Source organism: Silene latifolia, chromosome 9, assembly GCF_048544455.1.
Source record: "Silene latifolia isolate original U9 population chromosome 9, ASM4854445v1, whole genome shotgun sequence".
NCBI classification, from domain to species: Eukaryota; Viridiplantae; Streptophyta; class Magnoliopsida; order Caryophyllales; family Caryophyllaceae; genus Silene; species Silene latifolia.
In genome coordinates, this window is record NC_133534.1 from 168,421,748 (window position 1) to 168,440,963 (window position 19,216).

At 35.5% G+C, this 19,216-nt stretch overlaps 2 protein-coding genes across 3 annotated transcripts; one reads left to right on the forward strand and one right to left on the reverse strand.

Moving 5' to 3' along the window:
* The first annotated feature begins 424 nt into the window (after window positions 1-424).
* LOC141600195 (protein SAWADEE HOMEODOMAIN HOMOLOG 1-like) lies at window positions 425-4,693 on the forward strand. 2 transcript variants are annotated; one of them, XM_074420382.1, is made up of 9 exons: window positions 425-642; window positions 1,065-1,150; window positions 1,644-1,689; window positions 1,779-1,944; window positions 2,764-2,830; window positions 2,989-3,040; window positions 3,645-3,788; window positions 3,879-3,998; window positions 4,342-4,693. In XM_074420382.1, exons 1-9 carry the CDS (start codon window positions 613-615, stop codon window positions 4,378-4,380), a joined length of 750 nt encoding a protein of 249 aa, XP_074276483.1. In that variant the 5' UTR covers window positions 425-612; the 3' UTR covers window positions 4,381-4,693. The 2 variants fall into 2 exon arrangements, with proteins under 2 accessions (XP_074276483.1, XP_074276482.1); XM_074420381.1 differs by having other exon boundaries at window positions 428-669.
* A 4,556-nt stretch (window positions 4,694-9,249) lies between these two features.
* On the reverse strand, window positions 9,250-18,040 carry LOC141600196 (casein kinase 1-like protein HD16). Its single transcript, XM_074420383.1, has 16 exons — window positions 17,383-18,040; window positions 16,350-16,478; window positions 16,156-16,229; window positions 15,959-16,028; window positions 15,795-15,850; window positions 15,624-15,695; window positions 12,013-12,107; window positions 11,856-11,922; window positions 11,626-11,755; window positions 11,316-11,534; window positions 11,062-11,222; window positions 10,796-10,970; window positions 10,566-10,656; window positions 10,168-10,325; window positions 9,848-10,036; window positions 9,250-9,756 (listed from the first exon to the last, which is right to left on the reverse strand). Exons 1-16 carry the CDS (start codon window positions 17,722-17,724, stop codon window positions 9,697-9,699), a joined length of 2,088 nt encoding a protein of 695 aa, XP_074276484.1. The 5' UTR covers window positions 17,725-18,040; the 3' UTR covers window positions 9,250-9,696.
* Between the last annotated feature and the right edge of the window lie 1,176 nt (window positions 18,041-19,216).

The window sequence follows — 19,216 nt, forward strand, 5'->3', positions numbered from 1 at the left end:
TGTTTCCATTTTTCTTTTACTCATCATAGAATACTGTTTCATTTAGATCCGTTTGGTAGGTCTATACCCTGACCTGATCCATGACTCGTATTATCTGACTTGTATAACTAGTACTCCGTATTAAACCTAATTCGAATTCTAACTCGACTCATCCAAGCCGTTTGACAGGCCTAGACGGAGGCCATGAAGGACGGGCGCAACAGATAATTGCACAAGAACGAACGTTCAGCAACATTGTCTCATAATCTCATCCATAATAACAGTCATGTATAGAGCTGACAAGTCTAACCCAAAAAAGTAAACTAACTCTGACCCAATATGACTTGACCTGAACCAACTGGCCCCATTGCCAACTCTACAATCATGTACAGTGTGACTGTGTGTGGCGAAAGAGGGGCACAATATCTGACACAAGTATAGTTATGTCAGTAAATGTCGCTCTTACCTCTGACTATAAAACATAAAAACTGCTCCATTTAGAAAAAAAACAAATACAAGTAATAATAAAATGATACTCGAAATTAAGTAGGGTTTTTGCTGCCTAATTACAAAGTTTCAAACTTTTTTTCATTCCTTGGAACAAAAACCAATAACAATAACCAAAGCAAAGCAATGGTTCGACTTAGACACAGAGAAAGAAAGGTCTTTTCTGGTTTCACTGATGCTGAAGTAACCGTCTTTTTCTTCTGCTCATTCTTATTTTCAATTTTTGTATCTGGGTTTTCATTTTTACTTTAAATTTGGTTTTCTGTTGTTTGCTCTCCAAATTTATATCTACATTTTATGAATGGTAGTCTTAATCGATTCACCCCGGAACAATGAAAATTCGAATGTTTTAGTTAAAATTTTTGAATTTATATAATCGAGTTTACCCTATTACTTATATTACTATTGGATAATTTGGCTGTTAATGATGAATTATTTAGTTGTTGTCAACTACATTGTCGTATTTGTGTTGCACATTGCTGAATGCTGAATGCTGATTGCCGGAACACGAACAATTTCTGTGTAATTCCGCTTTCTTCAAATGGAATGATTGAATATCCCAAAACCCTTGCTTGCAGATTGCAAAACTTGAGAGTTTGTATACCAAATATGGAGAAATGTCGATTCATCGGGATTTTTGCCAAAAATTTGCAAAGAGTTTTAGGTCAGTTCTATACAAATTGCAGATGATGTCTGTTTAGACGAATTAGGCCCACTTTTTAGGTCTCGTGGGAATTAATTTCCCATGTTTTTACAAAGCACATGAATTGGACAATTCATGTGAATTGCCTAAAATACGTTTGGTTGGCATCCGGGAGTTCAATTGACACAGGAGTTTCCAACTACCGGTAATTAAACTCCTCCATTATGGGGGAGTTGAGAATGCCTAGGAAAATAGAATTCATGGGATTTTGGGTAAACAAACAACTTCCATTTTCCCAATTCATGGGATTTTCCAATTCCCCCGTTTTTAATGTGGTAACCAAACGAGGCCTTAGTATTCTCCCCGGTTTCAGTCAATGAGTTCTATTTGACCTCTTTACCGAGGAGACTGAAGTCAAATGAGGGTTATTTACTGCAGCCGCGGAAAAGTTGTATTCAGGTTTTTGCATCTTGGAGACCTCCTTTAACTCGCAATTTTATAATGTTTTCCGCAGTTGTTCTGCTGGACGAGCTGGCAAACCAATTGTAAAGTGGACTGAGGTGATTGCTTTCTCATGTTTTCATACTTCTAAAACATATTCTAATGCCATCTCTGTTGGTTGTTGTTAACTGCATCAGCTGTATTGTAGGTGCAAAGTTGGTTCCAAAACCGACTGCAAGTTTGTCCAGTAAGAGCAACTCCGCCATCTAAGAATGTTGAGGAAATGAACCCTTCACATGATTTGTCTAATTTGGGTGCTCGTGTAGATGACTCCGATTCTAAGAAGACAAATGCAACTAATCTAGTCCATAAAGGTACCTCATTTTTTGTTCTCTTGTTTAAATGCGTAAATGAGGTTGTAATTCTAAATTTATGAGTTTCTTGAAGTTACATATCCTTTAAATTTACCTCAAACTGCTAAAAATAAGTAGTTTCTGTTACTAAGTAAGAATCTCATATGGTATTTGTTTATCCTTCCCGATGATTGTTTAGATTTTGGCCTCATGAGATATATATCTTCTGAAATGCCATATTCTTTTCAGTGGGATGTTCCATGTTTAGCATTGGGCGAGATTAGACACCATGGCTGATCAATTAGTTTGTTTGGTAATTGGGTAGTTGCAGAATTTTGGATAACTGGGCTTTGTATATGGCGATGACTTCTCTAATACGGATTAACTCTTTCTTCTATTTGTGGCTTCTTTTAAACATTCGTTACTCAAAAATATGTCGTTGGAAAATATACCTTTTAAAATTTTGTTAAAATATACATGTGTCAACTGTAAGGCTGTAACTTTTATTTTCCTAGCCTCGACTAGTTCTAGTGTAGGTACGGTCTTTCGTCCCTGATGGTCGTTTTGCTATGTACTCTCACTTTCAACAATTTCACACCTCCACTTTTGATAACCTAGTCTTTTCAACTGCTTCATATTGTTTCACTTCCTATTTAAACTAGCTGGCTGCACTTCTAATGTCATTCTTCTTCTGCAAAGCAATTTTCTTGAGCTTCTCACTCACTTAAAATTTTGAATTACCAAACTTTTGTGCTTTTGGTATTTGCTTTATCCAAAAGCTATAAAAAGGGGCTAGTGTAACATTATATTTATTTCTGTTGCCTTTGTTGTTTTGGGCAGCGGGTAAGAAAATACAGGACTTATCGGAATTGAAGTTTGAGGCTAAATCTTCAACTGATGGTGCCTGGTAAGGACTGATGTAAAGGGCTAACAGTTTGTGTAAATTTTATTTGTCAACTCTCTTGCAAAGTCCACGAATGATCCAACGTGTTCTAAGATTGTATTTTTTCAAAATTATGTAATTGTTTCCCAGGTTCATTATGCTTCCTTGCTTCTTCTCAACAGGTATGATGTAGAAAGGTTCATAACTCATAGGTTTACAAGCTCAGGTGAAGCTGTAAGAGACCAGCATTTGTTTGTCTTTTTTCCACTTCCAATTTGTGGTTTTTGAATGGCTTAATTATGTATATTACACGCTTATAAATTTCTTGTGTACAATTTTTTGTTTCTCCTTCGAGAAGGAGAATGCCATTCGTACCATGTCCATGAGTTTGCGAGTGCCAAAGTATCTATATGGATATGATTTTTTTTTTTTTTTTTTTTTAACGTTGTGTTTGCAATTTGGGCATGTTGCATGATTCATACATACGGTGATGTGATAGTAATCTAGGTATTTACAGAAATCACATATTCTAAAAACGGTTATTTGTCACTTTGTTTCAAGGTTTTGTTTACACAGGTTTTTCTTTTACATTCATCTAGTTCTCAATCAAATGTTGTAAGAGATCTGTGTTTCACAAGCTAGCAGAAAACGTTTTTAAAACAGTTCTAAAGTGAGATACTATACATCCTTCCATTGGAAACACTCCTACAGTCATGATACCATAAATTACAGTGTACATAGTATGGGTAGTAGTTACATTGAGGAAACTTTTTCATAGGGGTGAAATAACATGTTTTACGGTATACTTGCGTCTTATTTGTGTAAATATATAACGCAGGAAGTTCGTGTAAGGTTTGTGGGGTTCGGTCCCGATGAGGACGAGTGGATTAATGTGAAAAATGATGTGCGAGAGCGTTCGATTCCGCTTGAGAATTGGGAATGTCAAAAGGTAAATGTTGGGGATGTCAAGCTCTGCCTTCAGGTAAATTGTAACCTTGTTCGTTCTTATTATTTTTTCATTATTTTTGCTCTATTATTATTATGTTGTAATCTCGCACTTTCCATCGAACAGGAAAGAAAAGATCAGGCGGTATATTATGATGCTCGAATATTAGATATCAAACGGAAAATGCATGATATAAGGGGATGTAGATGCATCTTCTTGATTCAGTACAACCATGATGATATTGAGGCAAGTACCAATTACCCGAGTTTTCTAAATAGTTTGTCCGATGGATTAAAAGTTTCTATTCTTTAGCTTTGCAATATGATGCATGAATAAAATGGCTAACTGCTGCACTTTTTATTTTATGAAGTAGCAGTCGTCAATAATTTTTGATGCAATTGTAATGATGATCTTTTACTGAACCCCCTAATCTCCCCTTTGATTATTTGCTGTTTACGATGCCCATATAAGGCGTCGTTTTTTCTAAATTGCAATCCCATATTCACTTTTCTGTAATGTTTAAACACCATCTCAGGCATTGTTGTATAATATATAATCTCATAATATTTTTCATCTTATTTTTAAACAGGAAAGTGTTCGTTTGCAACAGTTGTGTCACATACAATGATAGAAATGGCGTTTCAGTGGTCGTTCTGCATCACTATTTTTATTATTCAAAAATTTAGGGCATTGCTGAAGCTTGCATACCACATATAGGTTGATCATTTTGGAGGGTGATTTTTTGGGGCCCTAATGGCTTGTGAATGATCGAACAAGTAGCAATACAACATCAAATTGTATTGCAGGAGTTGCCGGGTCTATGGAAGATTAATGTCCGGACTGGGCACTATCTCAATAAGATGTCATGGGGAGTTAAATTTTGTGTAAATCCCATTCATACTCCCTAGTGCAATTGGTATTTGTCCCTCGCATTGCTGAAAACGGGTCATGGGAAGAATTTTTTTTTTTTTTTTTTTTTTTGAGAAAATAATGTACAGAACTTACCCGAATCTAACAAGTATAATATGAACTTGCCCGAATATTAAAGGAATAACCGCCCACCCCGTTGATTGTCACGTGTCACACCCCATCTTATTGCCACGTGTATGCAGGCCCCAGAATATTTAACAATAAAAAATAAAAAAAAGTATAAGTAAAGATTTTGGTATATATTAATTATGGTATATAAATTATGGACAAAATATATTCCAAGACTTAAAAATTACGCAATTGCTAAATCCAACACGCTATTTTACTCAATCCAACACATTTTGCCCGCTTTTTCCACCAGTACCCTTCATTTAAAAAAAGAAAAGAAAAACGAAAAAAAAAAGCACCCAAATTTTCAATCCCGACAACCCATCACCCTCCCCACCAGCACCGGCCGCCTGCCCTCGGCGCCGACCTCCTTCCGCCTCGCCGTCAACTCCATCCCAACCTCGCCGTCTATCCAACACCTTCATTACGACTAAAGGTAAATCAAATGCAAACACCTTCGATGTGTGTCTAGGCGATGAGCATGGTGGGCAGAGGGCGGTCAGCGCGGGTAAGGGGGCAGGGAGGGGTGATCGGTGCGGGGATGGGGCGGCGATGGGTGGTCGGCGGTGGCAGTGGTGGGTGAGGGTTGTTGGCGGTTGGTTGTTGCTGGAGATTTTTTTTGGGATTTTTGATTTCTTCATCTGTGAGAGTGAGAAATTAGGGTTAGAAATGAGGGGGGTAAACTCGGAATAAGATGAAAAAATGTGCGGGATTTAGTAAAATTGTGTGCGGGATTTAGCACGTCCCAAAAATTATGCAATCATACATGAGTTTTTAAAGAGGAATCTTATCAAGTTAAAAATATTCTACTGAAATTGGTGTCTCAAAAAAAACATTCTACGAAAATTCTCTACAAAAATAGGACACAAATTTGAATGACTGAAAATCATTTTGATAAAAAAAAACGGAGTTACTTTTTCACATACGGATTTTACTCTTTCACATGCACTTTTTCATAAATTTTCCATATCATACCCTTTTCCTAAATCTAAACAAATTAATTCGTATTACTTTTTCTAAAACCGAATCTAATCCCTCAGATCTAAGAATTTGAACAATAAATCATAAACTAATTGCTCTGAGAATAATGGAGAACATCGAAGCTGCGTTAGATAATCAAAAGAGCAAAGTGTAGAGAGCAAAGTGGAATCAAACATAGCAAACTGCATACTCACATTCTGTTTTAGACAAGTTTCATAGTACGTGTTATAGTGCAGCAAATCAACAATACTATGGAACGAAGATTTGGACGGGTTCAATAATAATAATAATAATGGTGGTGGGGCGTTGGGGAAGGAAGATCTGGGTAAGGGAGGGTCGGGTACGGCGATAGCGGGGTGGTCGGACAGGTTGAGAAGGCCGGGAAAGGAGACGGCGGCTAAGGGTAGTTTGGCCGGAGCATGGGCGTCCAGACCACAACTCGACCGGAGTAAGGTTGGACTAAGTGCTAGCCGGAGGTAGGTGAAGGAAAAGAAGGTGAAGGGAGGAGAAAGAAACTCAAACGTGGGAGGTATGAAAAATGACAAAGGTAAATTCGTAAAAAACGTATGTGAAAGAGTAAAATCCGTATGTGAAAAAGTACAACCCAAAAAAATTATTAACTACCGTCTATAATAACTAATTAATTGTCTTTAAAAAGGAATCTTATCAAGTTAAAATCAAACAAAAACGACTTGACTTTTTCAATATTTACTAACCTAATTAATGTCAATACCATTACCTAATTAATGTCAATAACTTTCCCTAATTATATACTATAATTTCCCAATCATAAATCTATATTTATAAAGATAGTTTCCTTTTAAAGTTTTAATCAAAATTCGAGCCTTAAATCTCACCTAAAATTGAGCATAATACTACTTAACTTTACTTTTTCTTTTCTTCTATACACACTCTGTAAATCATAACATTTAAAATATCAAGCTTGGAATACAAATTTTTCGTATTCTACATTAAAACAACTCCATTGTAAAAAAAAAAAAAAAAAAAAAAAAACAAACCTCCATCCACTTTCATTTCAACATGTCCAAAAGTATTATGCTACCAGAGTTACCATTATGGGCACTATCATAGGAAACAAGCATCAGTTAGTGGGAAGCTATGAGTCAAACAAAAAATTGTGGTTAATGATCTTATAACAGTGTGCAATTCACATAAGCAAAGTAACTACGAGTACTATGTAACATTCTAGAGTGCTAAGACGTCACATTTTTTATGTGTAAATGCAGTAATAATAAAACTAATAATGTATTGGAGGTGTCACTGAGGGTTGTTCAGCTCATATATGATCATGGCTACGTTCAGGTTGGGTTAGTTGGATCGATTCTTAGCTTGGGTATTGGTTGGGTTCAAATCATTGTCGGGTAAGGCTGTTTAGATAAATTTGTCGGGTCGGATTTGGTCGAGTCAGTTATTATCAGGCAGGCTCATTGTTGAGACGGTCGTTATCGAATCATGTAATTATGATAATTTGAAGGGTTTGGGCGGGTTTTGCTTGGTTTCGGGCATCAATTCATTATAAGGTCAATTTTTTTTTTTTGATTATATTCACACTTTGAGTTGAGTTATGGTCATTATTGAACGAGATTATTAGGTAAGTTACTTTTAAGTGCTTTATAAGTCGTTCATAATGCTGATTTATTTTTTTCTTTATCGGCTTGACTTTTCGTTTGAATTATATTTCGAGTAAATGTCAGATTAGATTTCGAATCGAGTCAACTTGGGTTACCTTTTGAGTCAATTTCGGGTTCTCTTTCGGGTCAGGTCAGATGTCGGATCAAATTAGGTATGGTAGAGTCAAAACATTTATCGGATCAATTCGTGAATCGTGATACATGTCATCTCAGATCGTGTAGGACTCGGTTTCAGGTCGTACTCAGTTTTGAGTCGTCGTTAATCGGGTTTTATTGGGTTACGGGTTATTATCGGTTCAAGTCGGGTCGATTTCATACTTTCACGGGTTACGGAGTATCATCGGGAAACGTCGGGTCAGTTTCAGTTTGCAACATTTTCAGATCCTATCAGACCGGGTTTGCTCGGGTTCGAGGTGGATCTCACTGGAGTACTATTTATCAATTTGGTGTACTTTCAGCATTTAATTTTTTATTGTGTTACTTTTATTTTCTTATCTTTGGATAATTTAAGATTATAATAAAAAAAATTCTTCTAGCAAGATTTAACAAGTTAAAAAAAATATCACAAAGTACTATAAATAAACTTACGAAATATAACTTCACAAACATATGCATAAACAAAATAACTTTTAGAAGTTTATTTAAAATCTACTAATGAACTAAACTTTGACTTTCACAACAAAAAAACCATACGCACTATCTACTTCGATCAACACATTTCATAGCCACCCGTGCAGTGCACGGGTACAAGAACTAGTTAAATATAAATAAATACGGAGTACATGTAAAAAACGAGTATTCGAATTGGTCTCACTGTAATATGGTCTTATACAAGAGCTTGAGGTCTGAAAGATCTTTTACCACATTCAAATGAACTTGTGGAGCTTGATGACGTTTAAGTCTCAATCCATCTATTTCAACTCTCAATCATTTGTTTACCTTTTATATTTTTTCTTTTTGTTTAAATGAGCGCATATGGTTGGAGTAGGGGAGCTCTTACCACTCGAGTCAACTCTTGTTCTCTTAACTTTTATATGGGTATTTTAGTCATATAAATGTATAATGAATGGAAGAGAGGGAGTAGAATCTAAATTGCATGACTAATGAGAAGGCTAAAAATTATCCACTTGAAAAAAACTTTGTTGTTCATTGATGAGTATCGTCAACTTCAAACTCAGTCTAGAGATGTACTCCGTTCCAATTATTTATTTATTTTTGATTAAATTACTCTATAAAAAGAAGATAGGAAAAAAAAAAGTAATTCCAATTGTTTATATTGGAATCAGTAGTATATCCAAGAATTTCTCCACTTATATAACAAACTTTTGAGACAACTCAATATTGACAATATAAACCGCCCCGAAGAAAGAAAACAAAAAAACACAATCACAACAAATATTCTCGTACATAAAAATAAAGAGAATTCAGAAAAGTCCCGTGAATTACAAGAAATTCACGAATAATTAAAGGGGTAAAAAAGGAAAATAGATAAAAACAAGTACTCCATAGTTTATTTATCACATGCTAACCTAGCCTAGGTAGCTTTTCATTTTAGTTAGCCTTTTTAAAGTTTAACAAATAAGCTATGTACTTACCAACTACTTACAAAATGAGATGTAACAAGCTACTTTGGTGTAATAAGTTTTTGAATCGGCTCAAAGGTAAATTCGTTAATATGAGGCAGAAGACTAACCAGAGAGTTCACAAGGAACCTTCCCTTTAGTAGACCTTGTATAAACCCGTAAGGCCGTAACCAACAGTTCCAAAGAAACAGAGAAAAAAAAAAGCAGATCAAAATCAATACTAGCAGAATACAGAGCCAGCACTATCAAATCAATATTACTATCAAATCAATATTAGTCATACTACACATAGTACAACTGTCTTCTTGTCAGCCAAAGCTACAATAGACACGGGCTACAGATACAACAGTTGTAAGGGAGGACAAAGAAAAGGAGAAAAGGGTAATGGCCCCTGTAATAATCTTTACAGGTAGAAAAAAGTTTTGACAATTGAAAGATGCTTGATCACTAACCGACCAAGTCCAGAAGTTCAAAAGACTATACAAACTCGTCAACATGCCTCCATCCCACCGAATATGAAATTTCACAGACATCCCGACATTGGCAACATGGCAACACATGCAATGCACAGGTTCAATATCAGACTCAAAGAAACCACATAGTGGTTTCACATACATAGAGATGCCAGATCCCCAAGATTATGTCTTCAAATGTGAATCCTACATTTCAGTATCGGGGAATGCTAGCATCTCAAGAGACAGTTCTTCCATAACAAACCGAGGCAATATATAGATTTTTTGCCCATTTATCCTGCATGAAGCACACAATTAATAACAACCTTATAAAAACCCAGAAGAGCAAAGCAACAATGAAGGTCTGGAAGAATTTTAACATTAATTACTTTGACATGGGTGCTAGGAAATGCTGACGTCCGAAGAGTTTCTTGTGTTTCATCTGAAGGTTTCCTTCTCGGGATACTAAGAACTAGAGCAGTCTGGTCCGAAGTCGCTGCGGTTGATGTGATACGGTAACCAGAATCCCACCTTCTATGAACACCCTCACTAGGATATAAGAAATCTAGTTCCACAACCTGCAATAAAGAGTATATAGGGTTAATAGGTTATTCTCACATGTAAGACCGACGCATATAAATAAGTGTAATTAGACAAGCCAAATAAATGAATTTCATAAAGAATGACATTAAAATACTCATAGACGAACCTGATCTGAAAATCCCGCGCCACGAGACATCACAACTGCCCAACGACTTCCGGCGGTGGCCATGGAAGTGACGTAAAAACCCTCACGCCACTTTTTGTTAATCCACTTGAATGGGAATGCATCGCTAACTTTGTAAGACTGCTGCAAATACTGAGTGCCTGGAAGTACAGAATGGAAAGTAAAGAAACATTAAGAAATAAAGGAACATCTCACTGTCTTCCAAGTGCAAAACAGAAGATAAAACCTAGCCGTGAATTTTATGAGAAGGCCTCACATATGAGACCAACCGAGATACTTGAAATATTCCTCATTTAATTAATTGGTTAGAAGGTCAAGACTCTCTCTCACATAAATTCCTTTTTTTTTTTTTTTTTTTTTTGAATTTGTTCTTTCCATACCCTTGGACATGACAACCAATGAGCGACCATTTTGAGCTCCAGCAATTGCACTAATATAGTAGTTCTTCTCCCACTGCTCCATAATCCACTCCTACAAAAATGCGTATGAAGTAGAGAACATGAGAACAAATCCAAAGAATAAATCATGCAAATTACTTCTTTTCCAATGGCAATAGATGTAGTCATGTAGAAGAGTAAAATCCAAAAATTTCCAAGCATAATAAAAATACCTTGTCCAGAAAATGAGGTGAAAGTGCATAAACTTGATCACTGAAGCCAGTGCCAGCATCCATTATCAATGCCCATAAATTTGAACAACAAGCGACACAGCTAATATATAACCCATCTTCATTTCCTTTCTCAATATGTTGATCAAGCCTGTTATCGGCAACGTTATAGTGATACCTGGAACAGAACAGGTTTCCATTACCATTTACATGATTAATGTAATACCTTATAAACGACATTCTTCATCTAAAGGTTTCAGCTATTTTACCTTTGTTTCATTGGTCTGCGAGCATTGTAAATACTAATCCACTGAGTAGCAGGCATTCCCATCCGAATTTTCTTCTTCGGTTGCTCATCATCATCATCATCATCATCATTATTACCGTCCATCGTCAATCGGCCTCTCTTATGCCCAACTTGATGTATCAACTTTGAAAAGACGCATACTATTAGCAATCATACAAGTGTAGGAGCTGATAGCTCAATGAGAAGATTACAAGAAACAAATTTCATAGGCAATACCTTCTGGGCACCATCTGTGTTGATTGGTCTAATGTCTGGATTAGGCCCAACAATCCCATCAAACAAAGAAACATACTTTGCATAGTTGGGCTCTTCGTCAAACTTCAAATTTACAACATACTCTACGAATTGTCGGAAAGGTAGGGGACAAAAACAGCACAGGCTTTCAGGAGACGTTGCCATTTTCTTCTTGCATACAAGAAATCCTTTGTTCTCCCCCTGAAATTAATTACAAATAATATATATATAAAAAAACACATGTAATTCTTGAGAATACAAAAGAGCATATGACAGACAATTGAGCATATACCTGAAACCCCTGCCAAGGAAGCCGGCCACGGAGAAGAAAAATAAGTGTGTATGCAAGTGATTCCAGGTCATCTCTACGGCTGCCAGTTCTCCCAAGGTGTGCATGAACACTAGCATATCGTACAGTCCCCCTGAAGTAATAAGGGTTCCCAATATGGTAAAATAAACACGATGTAATCAATTGATAACAGTCAATCCATTAAAATATAGTAACTGATTAGACATTTAGACCTGAAAACATCTGGTCGTTGATCATACTCAACATGCAGTCCGGTTGTGGTATCTCTCCATTTTGTAGCTGCAAATAGAGAACAGAACTTTACAAACTAAAGCAAAGCCCTAACAATCACGAGCTCCAAAACAGTTAAGAAGAAACAATTCAACTCACCTAACCCAAGGTCGACAAGAAATAATCTTTTCTCATCGGGTGTTCCAGGCGGGCCAAGCAGAAAATTCTCAGGTTTCACGTCTCCATGCACATATCTACAGAATTTGTTAAAATATTCAAAATATATCAATTTACACACCAAGAAATGAATAATCAACATCAAACTGATTAACATCTGGAAGCATTTACGACACGGTTTGAGATACTAACGGGAAAATTTTAACTCCACCTCTTAATCAATGAAAAATTTCAATTACTGTTATCTAGTACGTGCACTTTACTAAAACGTACAATATGTATAAAACCTTCTGAAATTACTATAAAATATTAAAAATATTAGAGCCTCACGTCACATTTGCGAAGCATTTCACAAAAATTTCCTGATCAAATAAATTGGATGCTGTCAAACGTTGAAACCTCTGGCCAAGTTATATGTTTTGTTGCCTGATATGCACTTCTCATAACCTCTTAGGAGATTTCAATAAAAGTAGGCTTCCTCTGCTTTCACTTAATTGTTTTCTTGTTTTATATTTCTCTGTCATCCTTCGAATCAACATATCATTTGAATATGAATATGGGGTTGCAAATGTGTGAGTTTTTTACAATTCCGTCTATTAGGTAAATAATGAAAATTGTATTTGTGATTGGTAGAAGATTTAGAAAGGGTGGGAAAAATAAAAGAGAAAGATTGAAGAGGAGTTGAACATTGGGATTTGCCAAATACGAAGTGTGCACGTACTCATATTCATCTCAAAGTCTTCCTTTTAATAATGATTAAACAATGTATTGTAAATATTTTAAACAAACAAAGACTTCTACTAAACATCAAATAGTTGTAAACATGAAAAGCATATATAATGCATGAACGTTGTAAATCATGGAATCAAATTCTATTATTTTCGTCACATCTCGAATTTCTATTATTTCCGTCACTTCTCTAATTTCTTACACATCATATAGTTGCTTTTCCTTAGATGCATGTTACAAGATATAAAGTAATTAAGATCTCTAACGATGTTTTTTGCAATTAATTGTGCATGTAAATATGGGATTCGTCGGTCGTCGAATAATTTATTATGGAGTATTGATTAAAGGTATGCGTTTAATAACCTACAACTAAAATTTGTTGCTTTTCCGAGAAGAAATTTTCAAATAATATACGCTATGATATGACTATGACAACAATATACAATTATAATGTTAACGAGTGTGTTTTTTAAGAGATTGTGTTATAAATGTGGTCCTAATTCATAACAAGTACATCTTCTATATTCAATCTACAAGTATATGTTATATACTCCCTCCACCCCGAGTCCCCGATCAACTATTTTGCTTTGGTTTGACACAAAGCCAAAGACATGGGACGAGATCATTTATAATAGTGGTTACTGGATGATAAGTGGATTATAATAGAGTTGTATGATCAAATTAATCATTAAAAAAAGCATACAGTACTACTCCCACCAAAAAGATGCCTTCTTCGTAATAAACAAAACATGCACGTTATTAAGCAATTTTAACTCTAAGTTGGTACAAGATGCAAATAGTTGGACCGTTCAATTTACTAATGACCCAAAGAGCAAGATACTTTATTTCTCAAATAGATGAAGGCACGGTATGCAGGTAAAATACCATGTCTGTCTTTCTCGATTCCATTGTCGATACTTCAGATGTTCATATACAATAAAAGGATTGTCAGGACATTGGATTCAAAGAATTTTGTAATATAAACACTAGCAAAGGTATTCGTAGTTACAACTTACACACTTACAAGTCGAATGGTATGAACAACGCAGTTTTATCAGCCATATCAACAGTAATATCACAATTGCATGAGTAGTATTATTGGGGTTCCCGCATCAACCATTCTTTGGCCGCTATCACTAGAATTTGGATTTTCAACTACTCATTAAAATTGGATTTTCGGATACTTATCTAAAAGAGCCTTACATACGTATATTGCATAACCTTTATTATAACTACTTTGAATTACAGGTATATCTTATTTACGGCTTGTCAAAATTAATGGTGGTAGTTTCAAGGGCAAAACTGAAAGTCAAAGCTTTACGTACATCTTTTTCCTGCATCTAGACCCAATCATTTGCTCGCTTTTTTATTCTTTGCAAGACGTATTCTAATTAAAGGCCTTGAGACGGACGAAAATTGCAAAAAGATAATATTTTATGAAATCACAAGTTAATCAATCACCCAACAATATACACTATGTATAAAGCTAATCATTTTCTGTGTGATAACATGTCATATTTTTAAATATAGTTGTTGAATGGAATTAAGAGTATTGAGCTTTTGTTCTTTCTACTTAATTTCAACTTGTTTTAGTTCAATTCAGCTTTATTCAATTCAATTCAGTTCAGCTCCTCGTTTCACAAATTAATCTTAGACCATGTTCTTTTCGGCTTAATTAATTTCATCTCTTATTGAGCTCACTTCAGTCCACTTCAGTTTAGTACAATTCAATTCAGTTCACTTCAGTTTAATACAACTCAATTAGTTCAGCTTAACTTATTTCAACTCTATTTATTTAACAAAATTTGATTCAGTCCAGCTTCATCCAGTACAACTCAATTCAGCTCAGCTTATTTGAGCTCTATTTATCTTAACAAAATTCGATTCAGTTCAACTTAGTTTCACTCAACCCAAAAGAACAGGCTTCCGATCCCTCCAATTCATTTAGCTCCATTAATATTTGAGTTCAATTCAACTCTTTTAAACCCAAAAAAATAACAATGCCTTTACATAAGAGATATCTTATGCCTTTTTTTACTTTAAATAATCCATTTGATAATGCTCTTTTCATCTCAAGTCAAGATCATCTCAAGTCAAGATTTGGATAAAAAATCCTGCAACGTCATCTGCAATATTGTTTGGTACTTTAATTTAATTTCTTTATTTGTAGAAGATAACTTTAGTGGGTTACATTATTGCTAATGATTCATTCTAATCTCTAAACTTGAGATAAAATGTCCTTTGACTTTTCTTTTCAAAGCTAACACCACGATTAACATAGTAGCATTTTCCAATTACTACATTTGTTCCCAATAGACCACTAAAAAAGGATATAACTAGGGTTGTTTGAAACAGTATTTCCCATATTTTTACCTCTAATAGCAAAAGCTAATATGATGATCAATTGTTCGGTGAAAGTTTTATCCCTGAATGTTGAGGACTACCCCAAAATACAAAATGATATGCAGTTGCTTAATAATAAAGTGAGATTTATTCATGACGCTTAAAATTACATCGATTAAAAATGATATAGATTGCAGAATAGATCACTTTTGTTGGTATATAAGATTATTGGCAACTCAAATGGAAACACATGAGAGAAAGATTTAGGTAGCAAGATTTGATCAAAACCAAGTGATCATAAAGGTGGTAAGTTTTACAAAGTGATGATAGTACTAGCTAGCAATGAGGCTTCTGCCAAAATCAATAAATGGTTTTCTTCGTTTATCAAAAAAATATATCTCCCAACATAATTCTTATAACTAGCTTAATTGCTTTGACCAAACAGCCAGTTAAAACACATTTTCATGTCTTCTCTTAAAAGGGGTATATCTCTCAAAAAACAATACAAAAGAGTTACTCACCCTTTGGAATGCATCTTCTCCAAAATGGAAATCGCTTCAATTGCAATGCAGGCAACCATCTCAATTGACATTCTGTAGGATAAAAAAAGTAAGTAAAAATAGACAGAAACACATAATACAGAAGCGAACAGAGGTTGAGGTTGGGTAAGAGGATTCCAATTAACAGCTTACGAATGAGAGTTGTTATTCCAAACATCCCAAAGGCTTGGTCCTAGAATATCCATAACCTGTACAAATTCACAATGAGTATACCTTCTCAAAGCAACAAATATATATATATATATATATATATATATATATATATATATATATATTCCAAAAATCCATTGTCCTACCATGATATAGTAATCGCCTTGTCGTCCTTTGTAATGAACTCGAGGAACTCCGTGACTGCCTCCTAGAGTGCTGAGGAAGAGGCGAGGTGTCATACGAATACATATATTAATCTAACATGTTATACTCGCTCCATTTCAATAAATAAGCTCAAAGGATAAAGACATGAAGCATGGGGAGATTAAAAAAAAGGACTCACTTATAGACTTGCCACTCATATGGAGGTCCATAATTGCAGCCTTTGCTGCTCCTATGTTCAAATTTCAATGCTACCTGAAGAATGAAAAAGCAATTGTGTCACCTTCTCCACCAAAAGATACTCATGTCAACAACTAACAGGTTAGCAGCAATTACAGCCCCTGATGAACCAAAAAAGCTCAAAACCGTTTGTACCTCATAAGCACCTGAACCGGTTCGTTCCCTAGTATTACCACCAATATGTCTCCCAACATAGACTTGGCCAAAACCACCTTTTCCTAGCTTCTTTTCAAGTTTGTACATTGGAGAACCACCAACCTGCACCTGTAACCAATCCAAACGAATACGTAGCAGCCAATCAATTGATGGTACAAATCAAATGCATAGTTTCACTCTCATATGTGGGACGACATTATCAGATGATCATCATCTAAACTCCCTTTCCATACGCCTAAAATCTTAAGTGCAGATCACCATGAAAATAAAGGAAGCTCTATCCATGTAGCACTCACAGTTGCTGATATTCACACAAACCTCTACTGACCACTACAATAACAAACTTTAAAACATTAATGTGAAAACAAGTTCTAATAGGTGCGCAAGAAGAAAGCAACGGAATCAAAAAACTCAACAACTAGATCATAAAAAGGCGAGATATATTAGTAGCAGAACAAGAGTTTGAGCAAGCTAAGATTCACAATAACCTTACAGAAAGAGAGGTCGAAACACTTGTTACTTTGAACCATTACGCTTAGTGCAATGCAAAGAAGTAGAGTAAAAAACGAATGAAATAACTGAACCGAGGGACACTAGTACATTCAAGTAAGGTTAAACCTTCCTCATTAAGCAACATACTAATATACTACTCCATAATATGAAAAAGGTGAAGATAGTGAAAAATGAAGCGGGTTCTATGAAGCAAATAACTCAACATAAACAACTACGGTATGAGGGCATTGATTTGATAATAATGAATGAATACTGGAATATATAAAGCACAAAGTTTTATACATAATACGAGGGCATTAACAAAGTATGGCTGGCTAACATGAAGCATGGTATGAAGCTTGAAACTGCCTATGAGTATCCTAAATTAGAACAAGACAGACAGATTATCCTAGGCATCAAAGGTTGCAACTTTTTCACCCTAAAAACAATAATAATTGGGGATGAGCGGACATGAATCATTATGGAAATTGTAAAATGGTAACAAGAAGAAGAAGAATACCTTATCAGGTAAAGGTGCAGTGGAAGGATCATCATCGTTATTGTTGTTGTTGTTATTATTAGGAGTCCCACCACCACCAGCAGCAGCAGCATTACCAGCGCTATCAAAGTCATCCATCTCTTTCTCAGCCACCACTTCCCTAACTTGTAAAGGCGTTGTTTTCACAGCAACAGCAGCCGCAGTCGCTTCTGCTTGCCTCGTATTCCTACGACCTCTCCCTCGATTCACCGCCGCTCCTCGTCCACGCCGTCCGCGTGTCTTCGCCGCCGGAATCTCGTTATTATTGTTGTTGTTGTTAGGATTATTACGGCCTCTGCGCGCTCCGCTACGCAGCTCCGGCATCCTTCTTCATCTATTCAACAATCTCATATCCTTTATTTAAACAAAAAATAAATAATCCACCTTTTTAATACCCCTACAATTCTTCAAACAAACAATCGGCGAATTAATCAGAATTGGATTGAGGAAATTCGGGTTTGGTTAGACGAATGGATGATTGTTTTGAGGGAAATTGATTGAAGAAGATCTGGGAGAAGAAAAGAGGGAGAATTAAATTAAATAAGAAAAAACGTTTCGGATATTGAGGGGTTATTATTTTGGTGAGGTTAATTTTTTTTATACTTTGAGGAGGTGTATAAAAAAGGGCAGTAAGTAAATACTGAATCCATTTTTGAAATAATGGTCAAAAATAAAATATTTGTCGTTTTGGGTCGGTTTTGAAAATATTTGTCAAAATGGTGTCCCACGTGAGCCGGATTTTCGGACCTAAAACACGCCACTACAAATGGCATGTTTATAATGAGTAGGGAAAGAAACTTCATTAAAAAATGGACTAAAACAAACACGCCATTGGGAATGGCGGGTTTCGGAGGGGAAACACGCCATCCCCTATGGCGTGTCTTGCGTAAATTTTTTTTTTTTTTTTTTTTTTTTTTTTTTTTTTTTTTTTTTGTTTAGTCAGTTGAGTTAAAAAATTGTTGTAAAGACACGCCATTACTAATGGCGTGTTTCCTTCACAAAACACGCCATTAGTAGTGGCGTGTTTCAGGTCTAGAAATCCCGAGCCTACGTGGACACCATTTTGACAAATATTTTCAAAACCGACCCAAAACGACAAATATTTTATTTTTGACCATTATTTCAAAAATGGACTCGTAAATACTCCGTAATTCCGTTTCTTTCAACAAGAACTCGGTTTTAGCCTCTCCAAAATATTTGCCGCTTATCATTTGCTTCTGTCCTCCTTTTCCCGCTGTTTTTTTGGTCTCCTCTTCCTCCTTTTCCCGCTTTTAAGCTTGTATCTAGTTTTGATACCGTACGTCTTATACCGATAACTAATAAATTGCGATTTCAGAGTATTTACAAAGTGTGGTAAATATATAACTTTTTTTTTAAAAAAAAAATTATCATTTTATTTCTTTGTAAAAGAAAGGAAAATACATTTGCAAAACTATCCAATAAACAATTCATCAAACTAGCCAAAGAGAACTAGACTTTCTAAGCATTAACCATTTAAGCTATCTATTACTCCGTATAAGAGAAGAAAGAGACCCATGATTTCTCATGAGCATTCTAACCGAGATAAGAAATTTGATCTTGCTAACCAAAGTGGGAATAGGGTGTTGACTGTTGAGTTTGGGAAAAGACTCTATGGTTTCTTTCAGTCCAAAGGGAGTGAACAACTGCTGCAACAGATACTTGGAACCATTGATTTTTTCCACCTAGCCATCTGATTAGCAACCAGTGAAGAGAGCTCGTGCTGCAGACTTGATCCAAGTCTATCAATATGCATCCACTTCAGAATGGAGGACCAAACTTGTTGAAAAACTGTACA